Raw genomic sequence first — 18063 nt, forward strand, 5'->3', positions numbered from 1 at the left:
TGGGGCTGCTGGGCCATGAACGGGGTGGGGGGGGGGATGGGGCACTGCAGGGTTCTCTCCAGGCTCCCTCTCGCTCCCTCCTCCCCATTTTGAACTTAGGGTGCTGGCTCCCCAAGAGGATCCCTCCTGACGGTGGCCAGCCCTGCAGAGGCTAGACTCCAGGGAGGCCCCCGATGGCCAGCGGCTATGCAGCCAGGGCCTCCCTCACGCTCCAGGGCAGGGCAGCAGGCACTTCCCGTAGAGGAGTGGACGGTTCGCTCTGCGGGCCACACAGGCTCCATCTCTGTGGGGAGGACTCAAGTCTGCCCTTGGAGCACAAGAGCAGCCCTCTGATTGCCAGGTGCCAATAAAACTTTATTTACAAGCACAGGCGTGGGCTGGGGGCTGTGGCTTGCTGCCCCCTGGGATAGACTTCCTAGAGCAGTGGTCCCAAATTCAGTGTGCACCAGAGTCCCCGGAGGACTTGCCAAAGTACTGCCCACTGCCCACCACCAGCGGGTCAGATCCGGGAGGGCCAGTGGGCTAGACAATGGGCTCCTGAGGCCAAGCCCTGGTCTGAATCTTGGCTTGCCCTCCCATGAGCCATGTGACCTGGGCAAATCCCTTCTCTCTGAGCCTCAGTTTTCCCATCTGTAAAATGGGGGTGAAAACACCTCTCCCGGAGGTGCTACATGGTGTGCGACAAGTGCAGGGGCCTGGGCAGCCCCTTCCTTCCAGAGATGCCAGATGGTCGGCACCCCGGGGCCCAACCCAGTATTCTTGCCACCGGCTGCCAGTGGTAGGCTGGGTGCCCCCCCACTGAGCGCCGTGGTCCCAGCTGGGAACGGAAGGGTGGAAGAGGTTGTCTCCTGTGGCCCAGGGGCCCCAAGGGTCCGGAAACTGGTCTCAGAGGGAAGCGCTGACTTCAGCCCTGGATGTGGGCAGCAGGAGCGGTGGCCGGGGCCTGGCTGTGGGAGCTGCGGCCTGAAGGCTGGCTTAGAGGGGACAGCCGGCACAGTTCCTGAACGCTCTCTCGGGGCTGGCAAGCCCTGGGCTGTGATCCCCACGCTCCATGGCATGGGGCTACTGGGCAGACTAGTGAATGATTTTTCACCTCTGCCTGTGGGACCTGGTCAGGGCTTTGGGGGAGAGGGGCCCACGTGCCCATGTGGGAAGGCTCTGGGACCTGGGACAGGCCCACGGGCCTTGCTGGCCATCTGCCTCAAGACTTGCAGATGCAGGTGGCCTCCTTGGAGCCAGGCTTCCACACTAACCTTTCAGGAACCCCACCCCCACCCCCTTCTGAAGGACTAGAGGGGAGCAGGTGTGTGCTGGGAAGAGACATCCAGCCCAATGCTGCCCCCTCTGGTAGGAATGTCCAATTCCACTGACCAGGCTGAGGCTGGGCCTGGGTAGGTAGGGAAGGGGGCAAGATAAGACTCATCCCAAAGGACCAAACAGCCTCCCACTGGCGAGGCTAAGGGGGGCTTTGGGTGGGGATTCCTGGGGGTGACAGGCAGGGGAGGTGCACTAGCAGGGAAATATCCCCAGAGGAGAGGGGAGGGGAGGGGTTGAGGTGTTGGGGGAATTGTACCCACATTTGAGGTGGATACATCCCCCTCATTGCCAGGCTCTGAGACTGGCAGGGGGCATGCGACTCTGTTCAAGGTCAATGGCTAGAAGTACAGATCAGTGGTTTGCACTGCGCCACCTGGGGTGCCCTGGGTATCAGGACCCCATCTCCCCAGAGACCTAACTGCCCGTCTGTAGTCTCCACTCCACGCTGCCCCAACCGCGGTCCCACCTGCCGTTTAGCTCTGTGTTAATAAGCTCTGAACCCTCTGAGGCCCCTAACGCCGGGTGCCAAGACAGCAGACCCTGTGAGGGGTGGGGGCTGCTGGCATCCTCCCACGGGCTCCTGGGTGTCTCTGGTAATGCTGGTAAGAGGCAAGGCCAGGCCCCTGGAGGCCACCTGCTGGCCTGTCATGCGTGGGGTCCTAGAGGGCACGTGGTTGCACATGGGGAAGGGGAGGCTGGAGACCACTGCCCAGGGCACTTCAGTCTCAGGACAGAGGGTGAGGTGGCGGGAGATGCCCAAGAACCTCCAGGCCACGCAGTGTGCCGGGGAGGAGGACTGGGTGGGGCTGGGTATCGGGAGGGCACTGCTGGCCCCTGAGAAGGATGTAGGGGGCCTGTGTCAGGAGATGCTGGGTAGGCAGGGTGGGGGGCGATGGGCTGAAGGCACAGCTCTTGGGGCTCCCAGGGGAGTCCTTGAGGGGGCTGAGCATGTGCCTGAACCCCAGACAATGAGGCCACAGTGCTAGGCAAGGAAGATGCCCAGGCAGAGGGGAGAGGTGGGAAGGACGCCCCTCCTGGTGTCGGGGAGTCGGGGCTGAGCGGGCTGGGGGCACACAGAGCAGGGACACGGCTACTGGGGGAGGATGGCCAGGCTCGGGGGGTGGGTCCTGGGGTGAGGGTCCCCAAAATCAGGAGGGTCCCCCAAACCAGGCTCAGGCTGGACTGGCTGGATGGAAGGTGGGGCAGGCAGGGGCCCTCAGTACCCCAGCCTAGGCCGGTCTGTCTGCTACTGGACCCAGGGTGCCCTGTAAGGGACCTGCATGACGTGGCTGCCAGAGAAGGCCGAGCCGCTGCTGGGGGTGGAAGACACGAGAGGTGTAGGGCCTGTGGCCGGCTGGTCGTGAGGACTCAGACACGGATGTGGACCTGGATGCAGGTGCTCCTGCCTCAGAGTCCCCTGGGCCAGGAACCGTGCGGGGAGCATGGGGAGGGTGCATCGGGCTGCTCCTCACTGCAGGCCCTGGGTCAGCCAGAGGCGGCAGGACCACTGCCTGCCTGGCCAGCCTCAGCGCTGCAGGTGCGTCAGGGGCTGTGTGGACCCCCCGCCAGGCCTGGATGCAGCCCATGGCTCACAGCACGGCTGGACCCGAGGCTGCTTGTGGGCTTACCTCCCTGCCAAGGGGCCGAGGGCCTGGACGGAAGCCGTGTCTCTCGCCAGCCTCCGGTCCAGCTCCAAACGTGCATCCTCCATGGATCCTTTGGAGACATGGGCACCAGGACGTCACTTCCCAGGTGTGGGCACCAGGGAGGAGGGGAGCGAGGCTGGTGGGGAGTGAGGGAGGCAGGAATGAGGAGGGAGGGGGAGAGGGGAGGGGGAAGGGCGCCCGCCCCACAGCAGGAGGCACCGGCAGCCTGTCGCCAGTGCCCCCTTCTCCTTCTGGCCTGGCTTAGGGTACAGGGCGGGGAAGTGACAGGCACACAAGCCTCAGGACCAGCCTCACCCCTCCTCCAGCCAGAGCCACGCACCGCAACAGTCCAGCTGGCGGGAACCTATGTGCCAATCCCATTGCCAAGACGTCCCCTACACCACCTTCTCGGTGACAACAGCTGCGATATTTTCAACATATCCCCACTTGGGAGAAGAAACCGAGGGGCAGGGAAAAAGCGGGGCTCCCTCGCCCTCCGACAGGGCTGCGGTCAGCATGGCCCGCGTGCAGGTCTTAGCTGGGGGCACGTGGGGCTTACTGGAGGCGCGCAGGCTTACCTGGGGGCGAGTAGGCCAGGTGGCCCCCGGGGCTCACGCTCCTCCGCTGCTCCCAGCCAGGACTCCACAGCAGCGTCTCTCCGTCGGGCAAGCAGGCATGAGAGAGAAGCAGCCTGGCACGCACGTCTGCCCAGCCCCAGGGAGACCCTTTGCCTGCATCAGGCACCAAGGTTCGGGGGCAGGCTGGCACCACGGGCTTGGGGGCACCAAGGTTCGGGGGCAGGCTGGCACCGCGGGTGCTGGGGCATGAGGGTGGCAGGTTTGAGGGCAGGTCCTCCAGAGTGTCCACTGCATCGGCCCCAAGCAGCTTGGCGGTCAGGAGGTCGATGCGCTGCTTCAGGACGTTAGCCATGGTCTCCAGGGCCTGCAATCGGGCCTGCTTGTACCGGAAGTGCAGTGGGCCCCGCGTGCCCAGGCGCTCGGCCTCCTCGGGGCCCAGGTAGATGCACAGCCCCGGGCGCGGGGGGTGGGCAGTCAGGTCCTGGAGCTTTAGGGGACCCGAGGGGGAGCCAGCAGACGTTGGCAGGGGAGCGCCCACCCAGCCTTCCTGAGGGCCTCCTGTCTCCAGAGGCTCATGGTTCAAGGCTCGGTCCAGACACAGGCAGAAGCTGTGGGGACAGAGGGTGCGAGGGTCAGGGAGGCCCAGCACGGCCTTCCTCTGCTGCCTGTATGCGTCCAGTGGCATGTGTGAAACATGTGTGTGTGAAACATGCATGTGCAGGCGCTGAGTATGGCTGTGCTTCTGGGGCAGACCCAGGGGTGCTCACGGGGTCCGTGTTTGCTGGGGGCTGGTACGGAGCAGCCATATGCCCACCCGCCACTGTTAGAGCGAGGACAGCCGGCGGCGGTTTCTTGGATGTGCCGCCAAAAACACAGACAACAGGAGACACAGGTAAATTGGCTGCTTCGAAGTGAAAAGCCTCCGAGCATCAAAGGACACAACCAACAGAGAGAGACGGCGGCCGAGGGCACGAGCGGGAACTTGGAGGCCACGTGGCCACAGGGCAGGACCCAGGCTGTAAAAAGAGCTCCTGCCGCTCAACAGGAAACCCAGTCCCTCCACCAGAACGCAGGCCACGGGCAGGCGGTCCTTCCTCGGAAGACAGAAGTGACCGACAGGCACATGAGAAGATGCTCAGTGCCGAGGTCACCGGGAGATGCAAACGAAACCACCCGAGGCCCCACCTCACCCACAGGACGGCTGCTGTGAACAAAACAAGGAAAAGTCGTGAGGACGCGGCGCTGCTGGCGGAACGACCGGGTGGGAACAGATGAGGCGTGGCCGCTGTGGAGAACGGTGGCGGTTCCTCAGAAGGCCAGCGTGGGGCGACCCTGTGACTCAGCAGCCCCACGCTGGGTCCACACCACAGGCCTGAGTGCAGGGTCCGAGACGCACACCATGTTCCCAGTCCAGTTTCCACAGCAGCCAGAGGTGGACACACGCGTGTCCCCTGATGGGAAACTAAAGCTGGTCCTCCTCCCAGGGGAATGCCGTGAAGCCTGGAGAAGGCAGGCAGTCCTGCCCATGATGCGCAGGGACAGACCCGGAAAACGTGCTCTGTGAGAGAAGCCTGAACACGGCTAATGTCCAGACATATGAATGCGCAGGAGGGGTGCAGGGGAGGGCGGGCCAATGGGGTGTGGTTTCTCCTGGGCGATGGGAGGGTTTGGAACTAACAGGCTCTGGTTGCACAGTGAAAGCGCTAAATGCACCGAACTGTTCACTGGGAGTGGCGACCTTGATGTGGTGAGGCTCCCTCATGAGAAGGCCAGGCTGTGTGGCCCAGGCCCAGAAGTGCGTCCCCACCTGATACCCACCTGCCCGGGGCCTCCTGGTCCCCCAGCACCATGCCGGAGGTCACCTTGCTCCACTGCAGCGCAGGCGACCCCACGCTCCCAGGCGCGTCCTGGCCCTGGAAAAGAGGTGGATGCTGTCAGAGCAGGGGTCCTCAAACTTTTTAAACAGGGGGCCAGTTCACTGTCCCTCAGACCATTGGAGGGCCGGACTATAGCTTAAAAAAAAACTATTAACGAATTCCTATGCGCACTGCGGGCCTAGGACGAGTCGGCTGCTAAGCAGGACAGGCAGCGGCACCTGGCGGGCCGGATAAATGTCCTCGGCGGGTCGCATGTGGCCCGCGGCTGTAGTTTGAGGACGCCTGCATCAGAGTCTCACCCAGACCCTGACACCCTGGCTCTGGGCTGAGCTAGCCCTGGCCCGCAGGGGCCTCAGGCTGGACCCCTCCACCTTTCCTCTTTAGGGGCTGGTATAGAGTCAATGGCATCCCTCCAGAGCCCGGTCCCACCCAGGGTCCCACCCAGAGTCACACCCAGACAAGCCCTGGGGGTGGAAGCCGTGTCTGAGCTTGTCCACTCCCCTCCACACCCCAGGGCCTACCCTGGACGGTGCTGAGTGTGGGACGAAGGTCACGATGCTGGGGGTCGTCTGGGAGACCAGGGGGAAGGCCTTGGTGGGGCCGGCCCTGCCCCGCACGGCCTCCCTCTGCTGCCTGTACACATCCTGCAGCCGCTGGCTCCGCAGCTCCCGTGCCTGCACGGCTGAGGCCTTCTCCTCCAGGAGCTGCTGCTGGCGCGCCAGGGCCTTCTGGCGCATGAACTCCCGCAAAGACGCAGGGCTGTGTGGGTGGCCCAGGAACCCACGGGGCTTTGGGCAGGGTGGCGGCAGCCGAGACTCGTTCTCCTGCCCAGGTGCCAGCTGAGAGGTGCTCTGGGTGGGCCTGGGCCAGGGGTGGGCTCTGCCCTGGACTGGGGCGCTGGCCCTTTTTACGAAGGAGGCGCTCCAGGGCCGCTGGGTGGGAGGGCTCCAGGGTCCTCGGGGGGAGGCCTCCCAGTCTTTGCAGGGGGCCCTGGCCCTCTGCCCGGCTGAGGCACTCCAGGGCCTCTCAGGGAGGCTCCCAGGCCTCTGGAAGGTGGGGTCCCGACCTTGGGGGAACCAGGTCCTCTGCGGAGAGGACTCCCACCTGGCCGAGGCGCCCCAGCGCTGCCCAGTGGAGAGGCTCCTGGCACACTCTGAGGAGGAGCAGTGCACCCCCTTTGCCGGGCCCTGAGAGCTCCTGCTGAGGGAGGCCCGCACATCCGGGGCACTCCAGTGGCCCTGGGGCCTCCTCCCTGCCAGCTGCCGGTGCTCCTGCCCTCCCCTGCGGTGATGGTCCTGGGCCAGCTCCAGCCCCGCCTGGATTTGCCGGCGGAGGTCCTGCAGGATGGCCATGGCGGACTGGATGCTCCCGGCCTCATTGCAGGACGCCAGGTTGGGCGTGTGGGCAGACACCTGGGGGTCACTGCGGACTGCGGCTGGACGGGGTGTCCGGGGGCCAACAGGGTCTTCTGTGTCTCCTGCAAAGACAGGCAGTCACTGGGGGCGGACCTGCAGGGCTCAGAGGCACCCCACCCCCGCCCCCAGGAACCCCCTGGTCTCTCTGCTCATCCCTAACTCATAGAAGCCCCGAGGGGCAGGTGCCACCTCAGGTGCTGTGAGGCTGTGCCCGGCACCTGGTGAGCACTGAGCACACGTTGGGGGACGGGTGTCTGGGAGGACCCCGTCGGCACTCGCCCTGCTCCCCTAAGTCAGGAAAGCTGAGACAGCCGTGCCCAGCCTTCCCGGAGCCAAAGGGGTGCCTTTCAGGAACAGAAACCCTGACCTCTGGCTTCTAAATAGAATGGTTTCCCAAAGTCCCCGTCTGGTGGCGAGTTTGCAGGGCATTGACACGTCACTGGGAGGGCGCTGCTCAGGCACCGATGCGCCCTCCTTCCCGGCGGCATGGGGCCCATGCCCACCCAGATTCGGCAGTAGAGCAGGGGGAGCCCGCGTGCGCGCATGCGGAGGCACAAGGTACCTAATTTGGCGGAGGGGGCCGGCGCTCCTGAGGGGGCCTTGCTCTGGAGCCTGAGGAGGGCGGGAGGGGGCCCGAGCAGCCCCCGCACCAGGGCTTGTCCTTTCCTCCAGGCGTAAACACCAACCAACTCAGAATCTTAAACAGAAAACACACACAGAGGCTTCCAAAACCGGTCCCGTGGGAAGGGCAGCGGCTCCGTGCAGCCTGGGAGACCAGCTCACGTGACAGCAGGGGCGGGGACAGCCGTGGGCGGGGCAGCACTGCCTCCAGGAAGGGCTGTTCCAACACTTGCTGCCTGGATTGGGGAAGGGGCGGGTCGCTGGGCAGGACTTCATGAGGGCACTGGTAGGAGCCTTCCCGGGCCTGGGCCACGGCGGGCAAAAGGGCAAACGGAGCCAGTGTGTATGTGAGTGTGTGCAGGGGAGGTGGGAACAGGACCGGGAGGTGGGAACAGGACCCTGGCCTCCTGGCTCAGCCCCACCTTCCTCTGCTGGTTCTCTCCCCCCACCCGCCCTGACACAGGCCCACTGCCACCCGGAGCCACACATTCAAGCCCTCCCTCGGGGGCCCTTGATGGTCCTCAAGTGCCCCCCTCAGGACCTTGCTTGGCCACTTTGCTTGACACCTGGTCTCCCACCACAGAGCGGGGGCCAGGTGAAGACAGAGGATGGGCTAGGTAAGGAAGGAGGCGGGGTCCTGTGAGGATGGAGGAGGGACTACATGAATACCGGAGTGTGGACATGGGGTGTGATCGTATGATCATGGGTTGCAGTTGTGGACGAAAAAAGGCCACATGCTGACCTGACTAGCTCAGGGAAGGCTGGCATTGCAGTGCTGCAAACTCTGAGACCTAAAGTAACCACAAAGGATGGTCTGAAATTAAACTTTTTAAAATAAAAAGCAGCCTTAGCTGGTTTGACTTGGTGGATAAAGTGTCAGTCTGCGGACTGAAGGGTCCCGGGTTAGATTCTGGTCAAGGGCACATGCCTGGGTTGTGGGCCTGATTCCCAGTGGGGGGCGTGCAGGAGGCAGCCAATCAATGATTCTCATCATTGATGTTTCTCTCACTCTTCCTTCCTCTCTGAAATCAATAAAAAATAATATATATATATATATATATATATATATATATATATATGTAAATAAAAAGTAGTCTATGGTGGGTAGTTCTTAACTGAACCTATTGTATTTTTGCATCTAAGAGAACAAACCTGTGAAACGTCAGGTAACTTGTAACTTGCCCTTTTCTGGACTCCTCAGGGCACAACCAATATGCCAGGGCATATAAATTCCCTCATTGTTATTATCATGTTAATTGTTGGCCATTAACTATTCTGAACCCACCTAAGTAAAAGAAGTATGTGTCTATCCTTTTACTTTTTATCCAATCCCAGAGTTCTCCCCTCTACTTTCTCCGCCTCCCTAATTTACAGCAATGGATTTCATGTGACCCACATACGGCTCCTCCTGTGACGGTGATTTATAAAACAGAGCGAAAACCGCCATCCTCCGGAGCATCCTCCCAGCACAAAATTCGTGCCTTTGCAGCCCCGGCTGCCTTGTGGCCCCACCCCCCGCCCACCCCCACCTTGGCTTGGTGCTGCCCATGTCCACTGCCCCCCCCGCCCCCGTCCCATTCCCTGGTTCCGCAGAGACCCCCCCCCGCCCATCGATTGCCCCCTGGCCAGTGGCCTGGGCCTCCCTCTGTGGGGTGATCGTGGAGCACCCCCCCTCGCCCCCCCAGATTGATCGCCCCCTTGGCTGGTGGCCTGGGCCTCCCTCTGCAGGGGGATGGTGGGCCCCCTGACCAATCGCATCACACCCGCCTTGGCTGGCCTGGCACCAGTGCATGTCATAGAGTGGTCATCTGAACGGTCATTCTGCTGTTTGGCCATTTGGTCAATTTGCATATTATTATTATTATAGATATTGAGATCCTGCTTCCTGGCAATTGTTGAGAATTTGGCTCAAATAAACTCACAAAAATTCGTTTCAGGTTTGAATGTTTTTTACGTTAACACGGTCATGTGAATGGGGAGCATGGCCACCTGAATAAGGGGAGTGGTCACGTGAACAGGGGTGGGGTCTCGTGATCAACCAGAAGTGGGCACGTGAATGAGGGGGCGGGGCCACGTGAAGATTGAAAGGATGTGGCCAGGAGCCTCCAGAAGCTGAAGAGGCAGGAAGGACCCTCCCCTGGAGCCCTCTGAGGGAGCACAGCTCCAGACACCCTGATTTCAGGTTCTGGCCCCAGAACGCGAAGAACAAATGTTCTTCCTACGGCTCTGTCTGTAAAACCTCAACACAGGCCCGGACGTGCATGCAGCACGGCAAGTGCCACCTGATAATCATAACAATGGTGAGGCTAACAAGCCACCAGCCCACACAGGGCAGGCAAGGGGGTAATGTCACAGCTGGTCACTGATACTAAGCTGAAGGCCATTCATCTCTTTTAAGCTGGTGACACTCAGAGACAACAGGGGTGGGGGACCCATGAAGATACCCAGGATGGCAGGATGAGGGGACCAAGAGAGTGTGTCCCAGATGCAGTCATGCTTGTCACATAATAAGCATCACTTATCAAGGTTTTACTTCATAATCCAGGTTACACACACCAAATGCCATTATCATCCCACTGTCATTACAAACCCATCCACCAGGGCCCTGGCGGAGGCAGGAGCAGCAGCCTGCCTTTAACTTGCACACACATGCACACACACATATGCATGTGCGCACAACAGACACATTCACACAGACACATACTCATGCACACACAGAGACACCCTTCCATGTACACATGCACACACAGAGATGCTCACAGACACATGCACACACAGAGATGCACACAGATACACATGCACACCCGGATGCACAAACACACATGCACACACAGAGATGCACATACACACACATGCACACACAGAGACACCCTTGCATGTACACAGAGATGCACATACACGCACACACATAGATGCACGCACGAACATGCACACACAGAGATGCTCACAGACACACAAAGGCACTCACTGCCCTTCCCCTGGCAGCAAACGAAGGGGAAACAGTTGCCCAGCTAAAAGTTGTTCTGTCCCCCATGAAGGGGCTTCCTGCCAACCAGAGAGCCTCACAGCAGAGACCCTCCAGACAGCTGCCTTCCCGGGGGCAGGTGGCCAGGCAGGGTCAGGCCTTGCCAGCACACGTGCCCCAGATGGGGCCCCTCCCAGTGCCCAGGCCGGAGACATCAGCGCGGGCCTGAAGCTGGCCTTCCGGGAGAGGAAGGCCACACAGAGCCATGGTATCCAGAGGCCATGTCCCCTGGAAATCCCCTAAGGCCACATGCAGGCCACACCTCTCTGGAACAAGTCCCAAGACCCTGCCCTCTAAGTCACACCTTTTGTAAGGCCATGTCCCTCTAGAAACATGCTCCCTGGGGGCCGGGTCCTCCATAAGCTACGCCCCAATATGACAGGATGCCCCAATAGGACAGGACAGGAGGCCACTCCCCTCCAGGACACATTGCCACCCCTGCCCCACCCCCAGCCCACTGTGCTCTCCCTCCAGCCCCAGGTCCTGGGACACCGGAGGCTAAGAGCTTGGTCTCAGGAGTCTAGATCTGGTTTAGATTCCAGTTCTGCCCATCACTAGCTATGGGCCTTGGGCCATTGACTTCTCCCTGCCTCAGGTACCCCTCTGTAAGCACCTTCCCACAGAGCTGCAAGGATGGAAAAGCAGCCACAACCTCTACAGGAGCTGGGCCCAGAAGCGTCAGGATTCAGCTGGCTCAGGACAGAGTCAAAGGCTGGGACTGCCCGCCCCCCACCCCCACCTCTGGATTTCGAGGGGGCCCAGGGGTGGGACTTCCCAGAGAGACTACTCTGTCCGGTGGGAGGGGTCTGTTTCTGGACAGGCGGCTTGGCACCCCACCCACAGGCCCCTCCTTTGTGGGGAGCTCAGTGTCCCCATTAGCCCACCAGAGGTCCGGGTCAATAAATGGGTCCTGACGGGCACATTTTTTCTTCTGCTGAGCAGTTTAATGGCAATTAATTTTTTTACGAGCGGGTTTTTAATCTGCAGAAATGGATGAAGTCCCCAGTGCCCTGTCAGAGCCCCGGGGCCGACCTCATCTATGATAAAAAATGCAAAGTGAGGTGATATCATCTGAAATTAAATATCGGGCTTCATTTTCCTCCAGCGGATGGATGAATATTTTATAACTATTGTGATTTAATTTTTTGTTAACGACAGCAAATTTCTAATTCATCCGATTCCCAAGTCCCGTGACTCTGACCTCTGACCCCACACCCATCCCTCCTTAGCCCAGCTGTGCCTTCCCCGCTGACAGGAACTGATGGTCAGTGCATCCGGGAGACACGCGTGACGATGATGGATGCGGCCCGAGGTACGCCCTCTGACCCCGTGTCGGGCAGAAAGCTGGTCATTTTTCAAGTGAGCCATGAAAACTAAACAAACCAAAGAGCTGAGAGCGGGGCGAGGACGATGCAGAGAATGTTTATGTTTGTGTATTTTCAGTGTGGCTTCTGGAACCTTCTCCAGGTCTCCCAGCACCCCTCACTCTCAGCAGGAGTGGGGTTCTGCCTCCACCCCCAGCATTGGGACCCAGCCTCAGTGTCCCCACCTCACTCAGGACCACCCCTACCCAGGACTGTCATCTCATGCCAGGGGGAAAACTGAGGCACGGGGATGCTTAGGGGCAGCTCAAGAGCTGTGTATCTTAGACCAAGAGTCCTGCTGAGCTGGCCTCAGCCCTGGGGCCCCCACCTGGTCAAGGAGCTGCCGGTGGAGATGCTCCTACCACCAAGACCACTTAGCAGACCTCTTAGCTGTCACACAAATGCGTCACCAACGTCCCCCCTGGTGACAGCTCTACATCCCCCCAAAGGCGCGGGCAGACGGTGGACGCTGCCCCAGGCCACTCCCCCCACCATGCCCAGGTGAGCTCGCTCCCTGGAATTCCAATCCCACACCAGGCCGTCGGGAGCCCATTCTCTCCGCCAGTCTTCCCAGTGCCAAGGCAGTGGGACCTATAGCTCCTCACATGGCACCGTACAACTGAAAAGCAGACACACTGTCAACCACACGTGTCATAGGCCTGCCATGCACCTTGCGTGTCCATGCGTGTCGGTGTGCTTGAGGAGCAGACTGGGAATGCGTGTTGAAGTGTGGCCGAGGGCCTTTGGGACCGAACTTGGGGGTTTGCAGACTTTCACTCGCATGTCACAAGGACGGCCCTGCACTAGTGGGCCCCACAGCTGCTGGGGGATTGTCAGGCTCTGCAGGCGCCTGAGGTACAGACACCAGCGCTGCCTCCTCCGTTCACAGCAGACCCCCAATCAAGCCTGGCCCCTGCCGACCCCAGATGCCCGCCACAACACCTGCACCAGCCACCCTCACGGCCCCTCCAGCCTCACCCCGGTCTTCGGCAGCTCTTCTGGTGGATGACCTGGGGGCCTTCTCTCTTTTGCAAGAACTGCTCTTCATGCTTTTGTGTTTCTCCCGTGGAACTTCAGCGTGAGGAGAGAGGGGAAGGGGAGTGAAGGTGAGCAGTGACACATACACAGGGGCTCAAACCAGGTTCCAGGGGGCAACGTGGGGGTCCCCCTGCTCCCTGGTCCTGCATGCTAGTGCGGGCAGCTGGGCACAGGGCTCAAGGGGCACACGTGGCTGTCCACCCCCTTTCTGTGTTTTGCGTGAAGCACCCCTGGGGAGCACCCCTGGCTCCCCACTCCTCCCTGACTTTGCACAGATTCTCATCTCGGTCTCCTGCACCCAACTTGGAGCTGGCCATGGCACTCGTGTTTGTTGAGTAAATAAATAACTGACTGGCCCACGGGGGAACCCAGGGCATGGCAGCTGGCCATACTGGGAGACCAGGAGTGAGAGCTGGAGTCAGAAGGGCCTTCCCATGGCCCGGTCCACCCCTGGCTGGAGACCCCAAGGGGCAGAGACTGAGTCCCACAGGGGCAGGCCGTAGGGGAAGCCAACAAGCCAGTGAGCTCAAGGGAGCAGGCTAAGCCCACATGTCTACATGGCCAGGCCCACGGGAAAGACTGGCCTCTGGTGCGGCCAGTACAGCCTTGGTCCTCAGTGACCACCGCTGCTGCCAGGAGGGACCTCAGGACCCAGGCCCTGCCCACACCCTGCTTCTGGAGGCTCTAAAACGGCAGCTGAAATGTGACTGCCGCCCTATCCGGTTTGGCTCAGTGGATAGAGCGTCGGCCTGCGGACTGAAGGGTCCCAGGTTCGATTCCGGTCAAGGGCATGTACCTGGGTTGCGGGCACATCCCCAGTGGGAGGTGTGCAGGAGGCAGCTGATGGATGTTTCTCTCTCATCGATGTTTCTAACTCTGTATCCCTCTCCCTTCCTCACTGTAAAAAATCAATAAAATATATATATTTGAAATGTGACTGTCAAGAGCTGGCGACCAGTGACAATGGACGCTGAGGTCCCAAGTCCTGAATTTCACTGTTGCCCCAGGGCCTCCGTAGGGGTGGACGAGCTGAGGCCATCGGGGCCCACAAGCAGGAGGAGGAGGACGGCCATTCTGTGTGGAGTGGCTGGTGCCCTTGGTTAGGCTGGAGCTGGGTCAGGGACAGGTTCTGCCCCTCGGCACATGGGGGCTGGGCCCGCACTTGGCTCCCCTTCTGTCTGGGGCGAGACACCCCCCAAAACATGTCTGTGGCTGCCATCCACGGGGGTCTGGACGCGAATGTTGACCAACCTTTGCCCCACCCTGGCCACCAGGGCACCACTAGAACAGGCTATAACTGGGGTCCTGACTCACCTCCTCCTGCTCTCAGCCCCCCAAAACCCTCAGTGCTCCCCTGGGCCAAGACAGCCTGACCTCTGCTCCCAGCCCTTCTTCTTCTCCCTACCTTGGTCGCCAACATCTTGCAGCCTCTCTGGACTGTGGAGACAGCCCCCCACCCCCACCCCTGCCTCCGTGGAGCCTGCCAAAGCCACGCCGCCCTGGCTCCTGCCCTCGGCCCCCAGGAGCGGCTCCCGTCCACCTCCATCCTTACTCCTTGATCTGTTGGGTGAATGAGTGAGCCAAACCCTCATGGTTCCCATGGTCCCGGGCCTTTGGCACCCTGTCTGGAAATCTGCTGACCCACTGCCAATACCTGGGCACCTGCTGAGCAAGGCTGGGACGTGGCCTTGTTGGGCCACTTGTGGGCCAGGCAGGCAATGCCTCTTGCCTGTGAGATGAGCAGCGAGCCCATGAGCTGGCAGGGCCTGGAGGACCCTGTGCCTGGCACATGGCCATGCAGGAAAGGCCTCATTTATGCTGTGCAGGAGTCTCGGCAAGGAGACACGCCCGCCAGCTCCCTGTCCTGAGCCCAGCCTGCCCTGGGCCGAGGTGCCAGGATGGTCGGCGGCAGAGCCACTCACCGGAGGCCTGGCGCTGGGAGCCCCTGGAGGGAGCACGCTCCTGGCCAGGGCTGGCCTTGTCTTGAACGGCACGCCCAGCTGCATTTGGGCTGCTGAAGCCTGGAGCAGAGTGTAAAGGAGAGGGGGTCACGAGGAGAGGGAGCCACGGGACCTCGAGGGAGAGGTCCCCGTTTGGCAGCCACTCGACAGCCTCTCAGCATAGCGCCCTGGACTCAGACCCCAGGCCCAGGGGCCTCCACGGGCCGACCTCGCTCGTGGTGCTGAGCTCGAGGCCGCGTGACTTTCCAGCCAGAGCAGCGCCACGGGGGGGGGGGGGGGGGGGGGCTGGGGGTGACAGGGCTCCGTGTGCCTCATCTGGGGCCTCGTGCGGCTGGCACCAGCAGCACGGGAAAGGACCGTCCCTGTGTGCACGCCAAGGCCAGCTTTTGCAAAGTGAAGAGTGACGTCGAGGGTCGCGCCCCAAAGCGACCAGGGCAGTTGCGGGGAGGGAGACACGGGGAATGTCAGCCATTCTTGTTTCACTGTCTGTGCTTTGCAGCTGCGTTCGGACACATAGGCTGCCCCTCCTTTAAGAAAAAGTCACGAGAGGACAAACCCTGTGGGGTCCCACTCATGTGGGGAGCTCGGAGGAGTCCGACCACAGCGACAGGATGTGGACGGTGGGACCAGGGGCTGGGGTGGGGTGGCAGTGGGTGTTTCATGGGCAGAGTGTCTGGGGGATGGAAAGTCCTGGAGAGAACGGTACAAGCAACAGTGGGAATGTTCCTGAAGCTACTGAGCCGTGCGCTTAGACGTGGGGGGACAGTCAGTGCTGTGTGCATTTCAGACTTTATTTAAACAAAGTATCGTCTTAGGAAAGCACCCTCCCTGCCTCCTGGAAAGAGCTACGCACCGGCTCAGTGGGCAGAGCCGCAGGGCTGCGTGGCAGCCGTCTGTCCGACAGGGAAGCTGTGTGTGGATGTTTCTCTAAATCCCCAGCCTCGCCCTTGCCTTCCCCCACACCCCCCCGCCCCGCCGGGCGGGAACACATTGTGCTTTGGGCACCTTCAACGCCCCCTGCAAGCTTCTCAAGGTGTTCCTGACCCGAGTCCCCCCAGACCTGACCCTGACTCTGCCTCCCGCACCCCCGTGCCCCTTCCTCAAGGCAAGGCTGCAGCCGGGGCCAGGCCCTCCCACTCCGTGTGTCTTTCCTCCCACGCACCCCTCTGCTGCCAGCAGCCTGGCCTTCCCTGTGCTGAAGCCCAGCTCGAGGCCCCTCCAAGAGGCTGACCTCCCACTCGGCTCCCAGGCTGTGAGCCCCTCTCGGGGCCTCAGGCACATGGCACCCAGTGGGTACACCCAGGGTCCCAGCGTGGCCCTCCCACCCTCACCAGGAAGCTGCTCCTCACCTGGGCAGGCTGGGGCTGGAGGGGCCTTCTTCAGCTTTTTGACCTTCCTCCGGGGGGCTGGCGGGGAGGCTCTGAGGAGGTGCGAGGCGCTGGAGGGCATCGAGGTGCCCAGGGAGGCGCAGCTGGCCTGCCAACACGCCTGCGCCCGGATCTTCTCCCTCAGCTGCTCCAGCCGGGGGCTGCTTTCCCCGTGCTGCTGTGGGGACCCCAGCACCAGGGGGGGCTTCTCCTTCCAGTGCCTGTGGGCAGGTGCGCACGACTTGTGGCCCCCCGAGGAGCCGGACAGGCGGCCCGATGACACCGAGCTGTCCCCATCCTGTGCCTCATCACCAGCTGTCCAAGCAGGGCGGCTGCAGGCCTGCCCCGGGGCGCCCGGCCTCTCCATGTGGTCAGTCCAGGCCACGTAGGGCACCTCCCAAGGGGCGCCTGGCTGTGGGGAGGGCCTGGGCCACCTCAGGACGGCCAGGAGGTCCTCCTCGGCCGCAGCTGGACGCCACCCACCTGCCCTTGGGAGGAAGAAGCAGACGCAGCTGTTCAGGTGTGGGCCCAGCGGAGCCTTGCACGGTGCACCCCCTGCCCACGCCCCTGCCTCTTGTGATCCTCAGAGCACCCAGCCGAGGAAGGTGTGGGCCATGACGTGCCCCCACAGCAGTCCCCAGACATTCTCTCTTGGATCCCAACCGCACCCCTCTTGGTAGGTACTGTGATCAGCCCAGCCCACCTATAGGTGGGGAAACTGAGGCCTGGGGAGAAGGCACACAGCAGGGCACCCTGGCCCCAAGTCCCCCAGGGAAGGCATGCCAGGTGTGCAGACTCATGCCTCAGTCACACAAACCCTACCTGGGCCTGGTGCGGGCCTTCCGGGCAGCTGGTCTACCTGGGGCCCTGCGGCAGAAGGGGCAGTGCCCCTGGCTATCTCTGGGGTGCGGCTGGGCCATCTCCCCCAGGCCGGTTGCCGGGATTGCAGGGCCAGCAGCGAGGGCAGAGCTGGGAGCCCTGTCACCACCTGCCCCGGGTGCTTTCCGAGGGCAGCCTCAGGGTCTGCCGCCCGGCACCCATTCCTGCTCCAGGCCGGCTGGCCACACCCGCTCAGACACCGTCAGGTCCCCTGCCCAGGATGGGAGCCCTCAGGATGGTCATGGAACCGGGTGGGCACGGTGGGCTGCCTGACCCTGGGCTGGCAACGGCCTGGAGCTTCCTGATGCTGCCTCTCGGAGGCATGGGGCAGGGTGGGGGGGGGGGGGGCGGGGAAGAATTCCAGGTGGCGGTGACAGCACAATAACCCGCGTCACTCAGCAACCGCGCTGAGGCCTTCAGCCCCTGCTGGGCACCAGGCAGCACCCTGCCCCTGGCCTCCTGGGCACCTGTGCACGGTGAGCGAGCTGCCAGGGCTGGGCTCAACTCCAGGCTGGTGTTGGGCTCAAGGTTGAGTTCCGAGGGCTCAGCCTGGGAACCCAGGCGCAGGAGAGAGGAGCCAGCCTGAGGCGTGTCCCCAGCAGCTGGACGAGGGGCTGAGGGCTGAGACCCTGACACTAGCAAAGACTTCAGCCACTGCCTCTGGCTGCTTGAAGCAGGTGTGTGTGTCGGGGGGCGGGGCGGGGGAGAGGGGGGATGGGGGATAGGTGTGGCCTCTTGGCCCCCTGGCCGGCAGGTACTCATGGAAATAACAGCTCGAGCTGCCCAGCCCCAGGAGCCAGGCCTGCCCGGTGCCCCTCAGGGGCCTCCCGTCACCTCTGTGATGACCCTGCACGGTGGTATGGTGGGAGGACCTGGGCCTGTTGTCAGCTGGCCCTGAGCTTAGCTGCCCAGGAGGGCTCCACCCTGTCCAGGGTGCAGTGTGACCTGGGTGACTGGAGACCCCGCCCAGCCTGC

At 62.1% G+C, this 18063-nt stretch overlaps 1 protein-coding gene across 1 annotated transcript in view; it reads right to left on the reverse strand.

Annotated features, from left to right (window-relative positions):
- Positions 1-16576, reverse strand: part of CCDC187 (coiled-coil domain containing 187) — a gene marked incomplete at its 5' end in the record, with an annotated part of 34373 nt that extends 17797 nt beyond the window's left edge. Inside the window, 7 exons of the mRNA XM_080668361.1 lie at positions 2946-3033; positions 3542-4149; positions 5360-5454; positions 5940-6895; positions 7396-7530; positions 14804-14902; positions 16192-16576. Coding sequence (XP_080524487.1) covers positions 2946-3033; positions 3542-4149; positions 5360-5454; positions 5940-6895; positions 7396-7530; positions 14804-14902; positions 16192-16576 — 2366 coding nt within the window. The remainder of the gene's footprint in view (positions 1-2945; positions 3034-3541; positions 4150-5359; positions 5455-5939; positions 6896-7395; positions 7531-14803; positions 14903-16191) is intronic.
- Positions 16577-18063: the final 1487 nt, after the last annotated feature.

This window comes from Plecotus auritus (assembly GCF_963455305.1).
Source record: "Plecotus auritus genome assembly, chromosome: 5".
NCBI lineage: Eukaryota > Metazoa > Chordata > Mammalia > Chiroptera > Vespertilionidae > Plecotus > Plecotus auritus.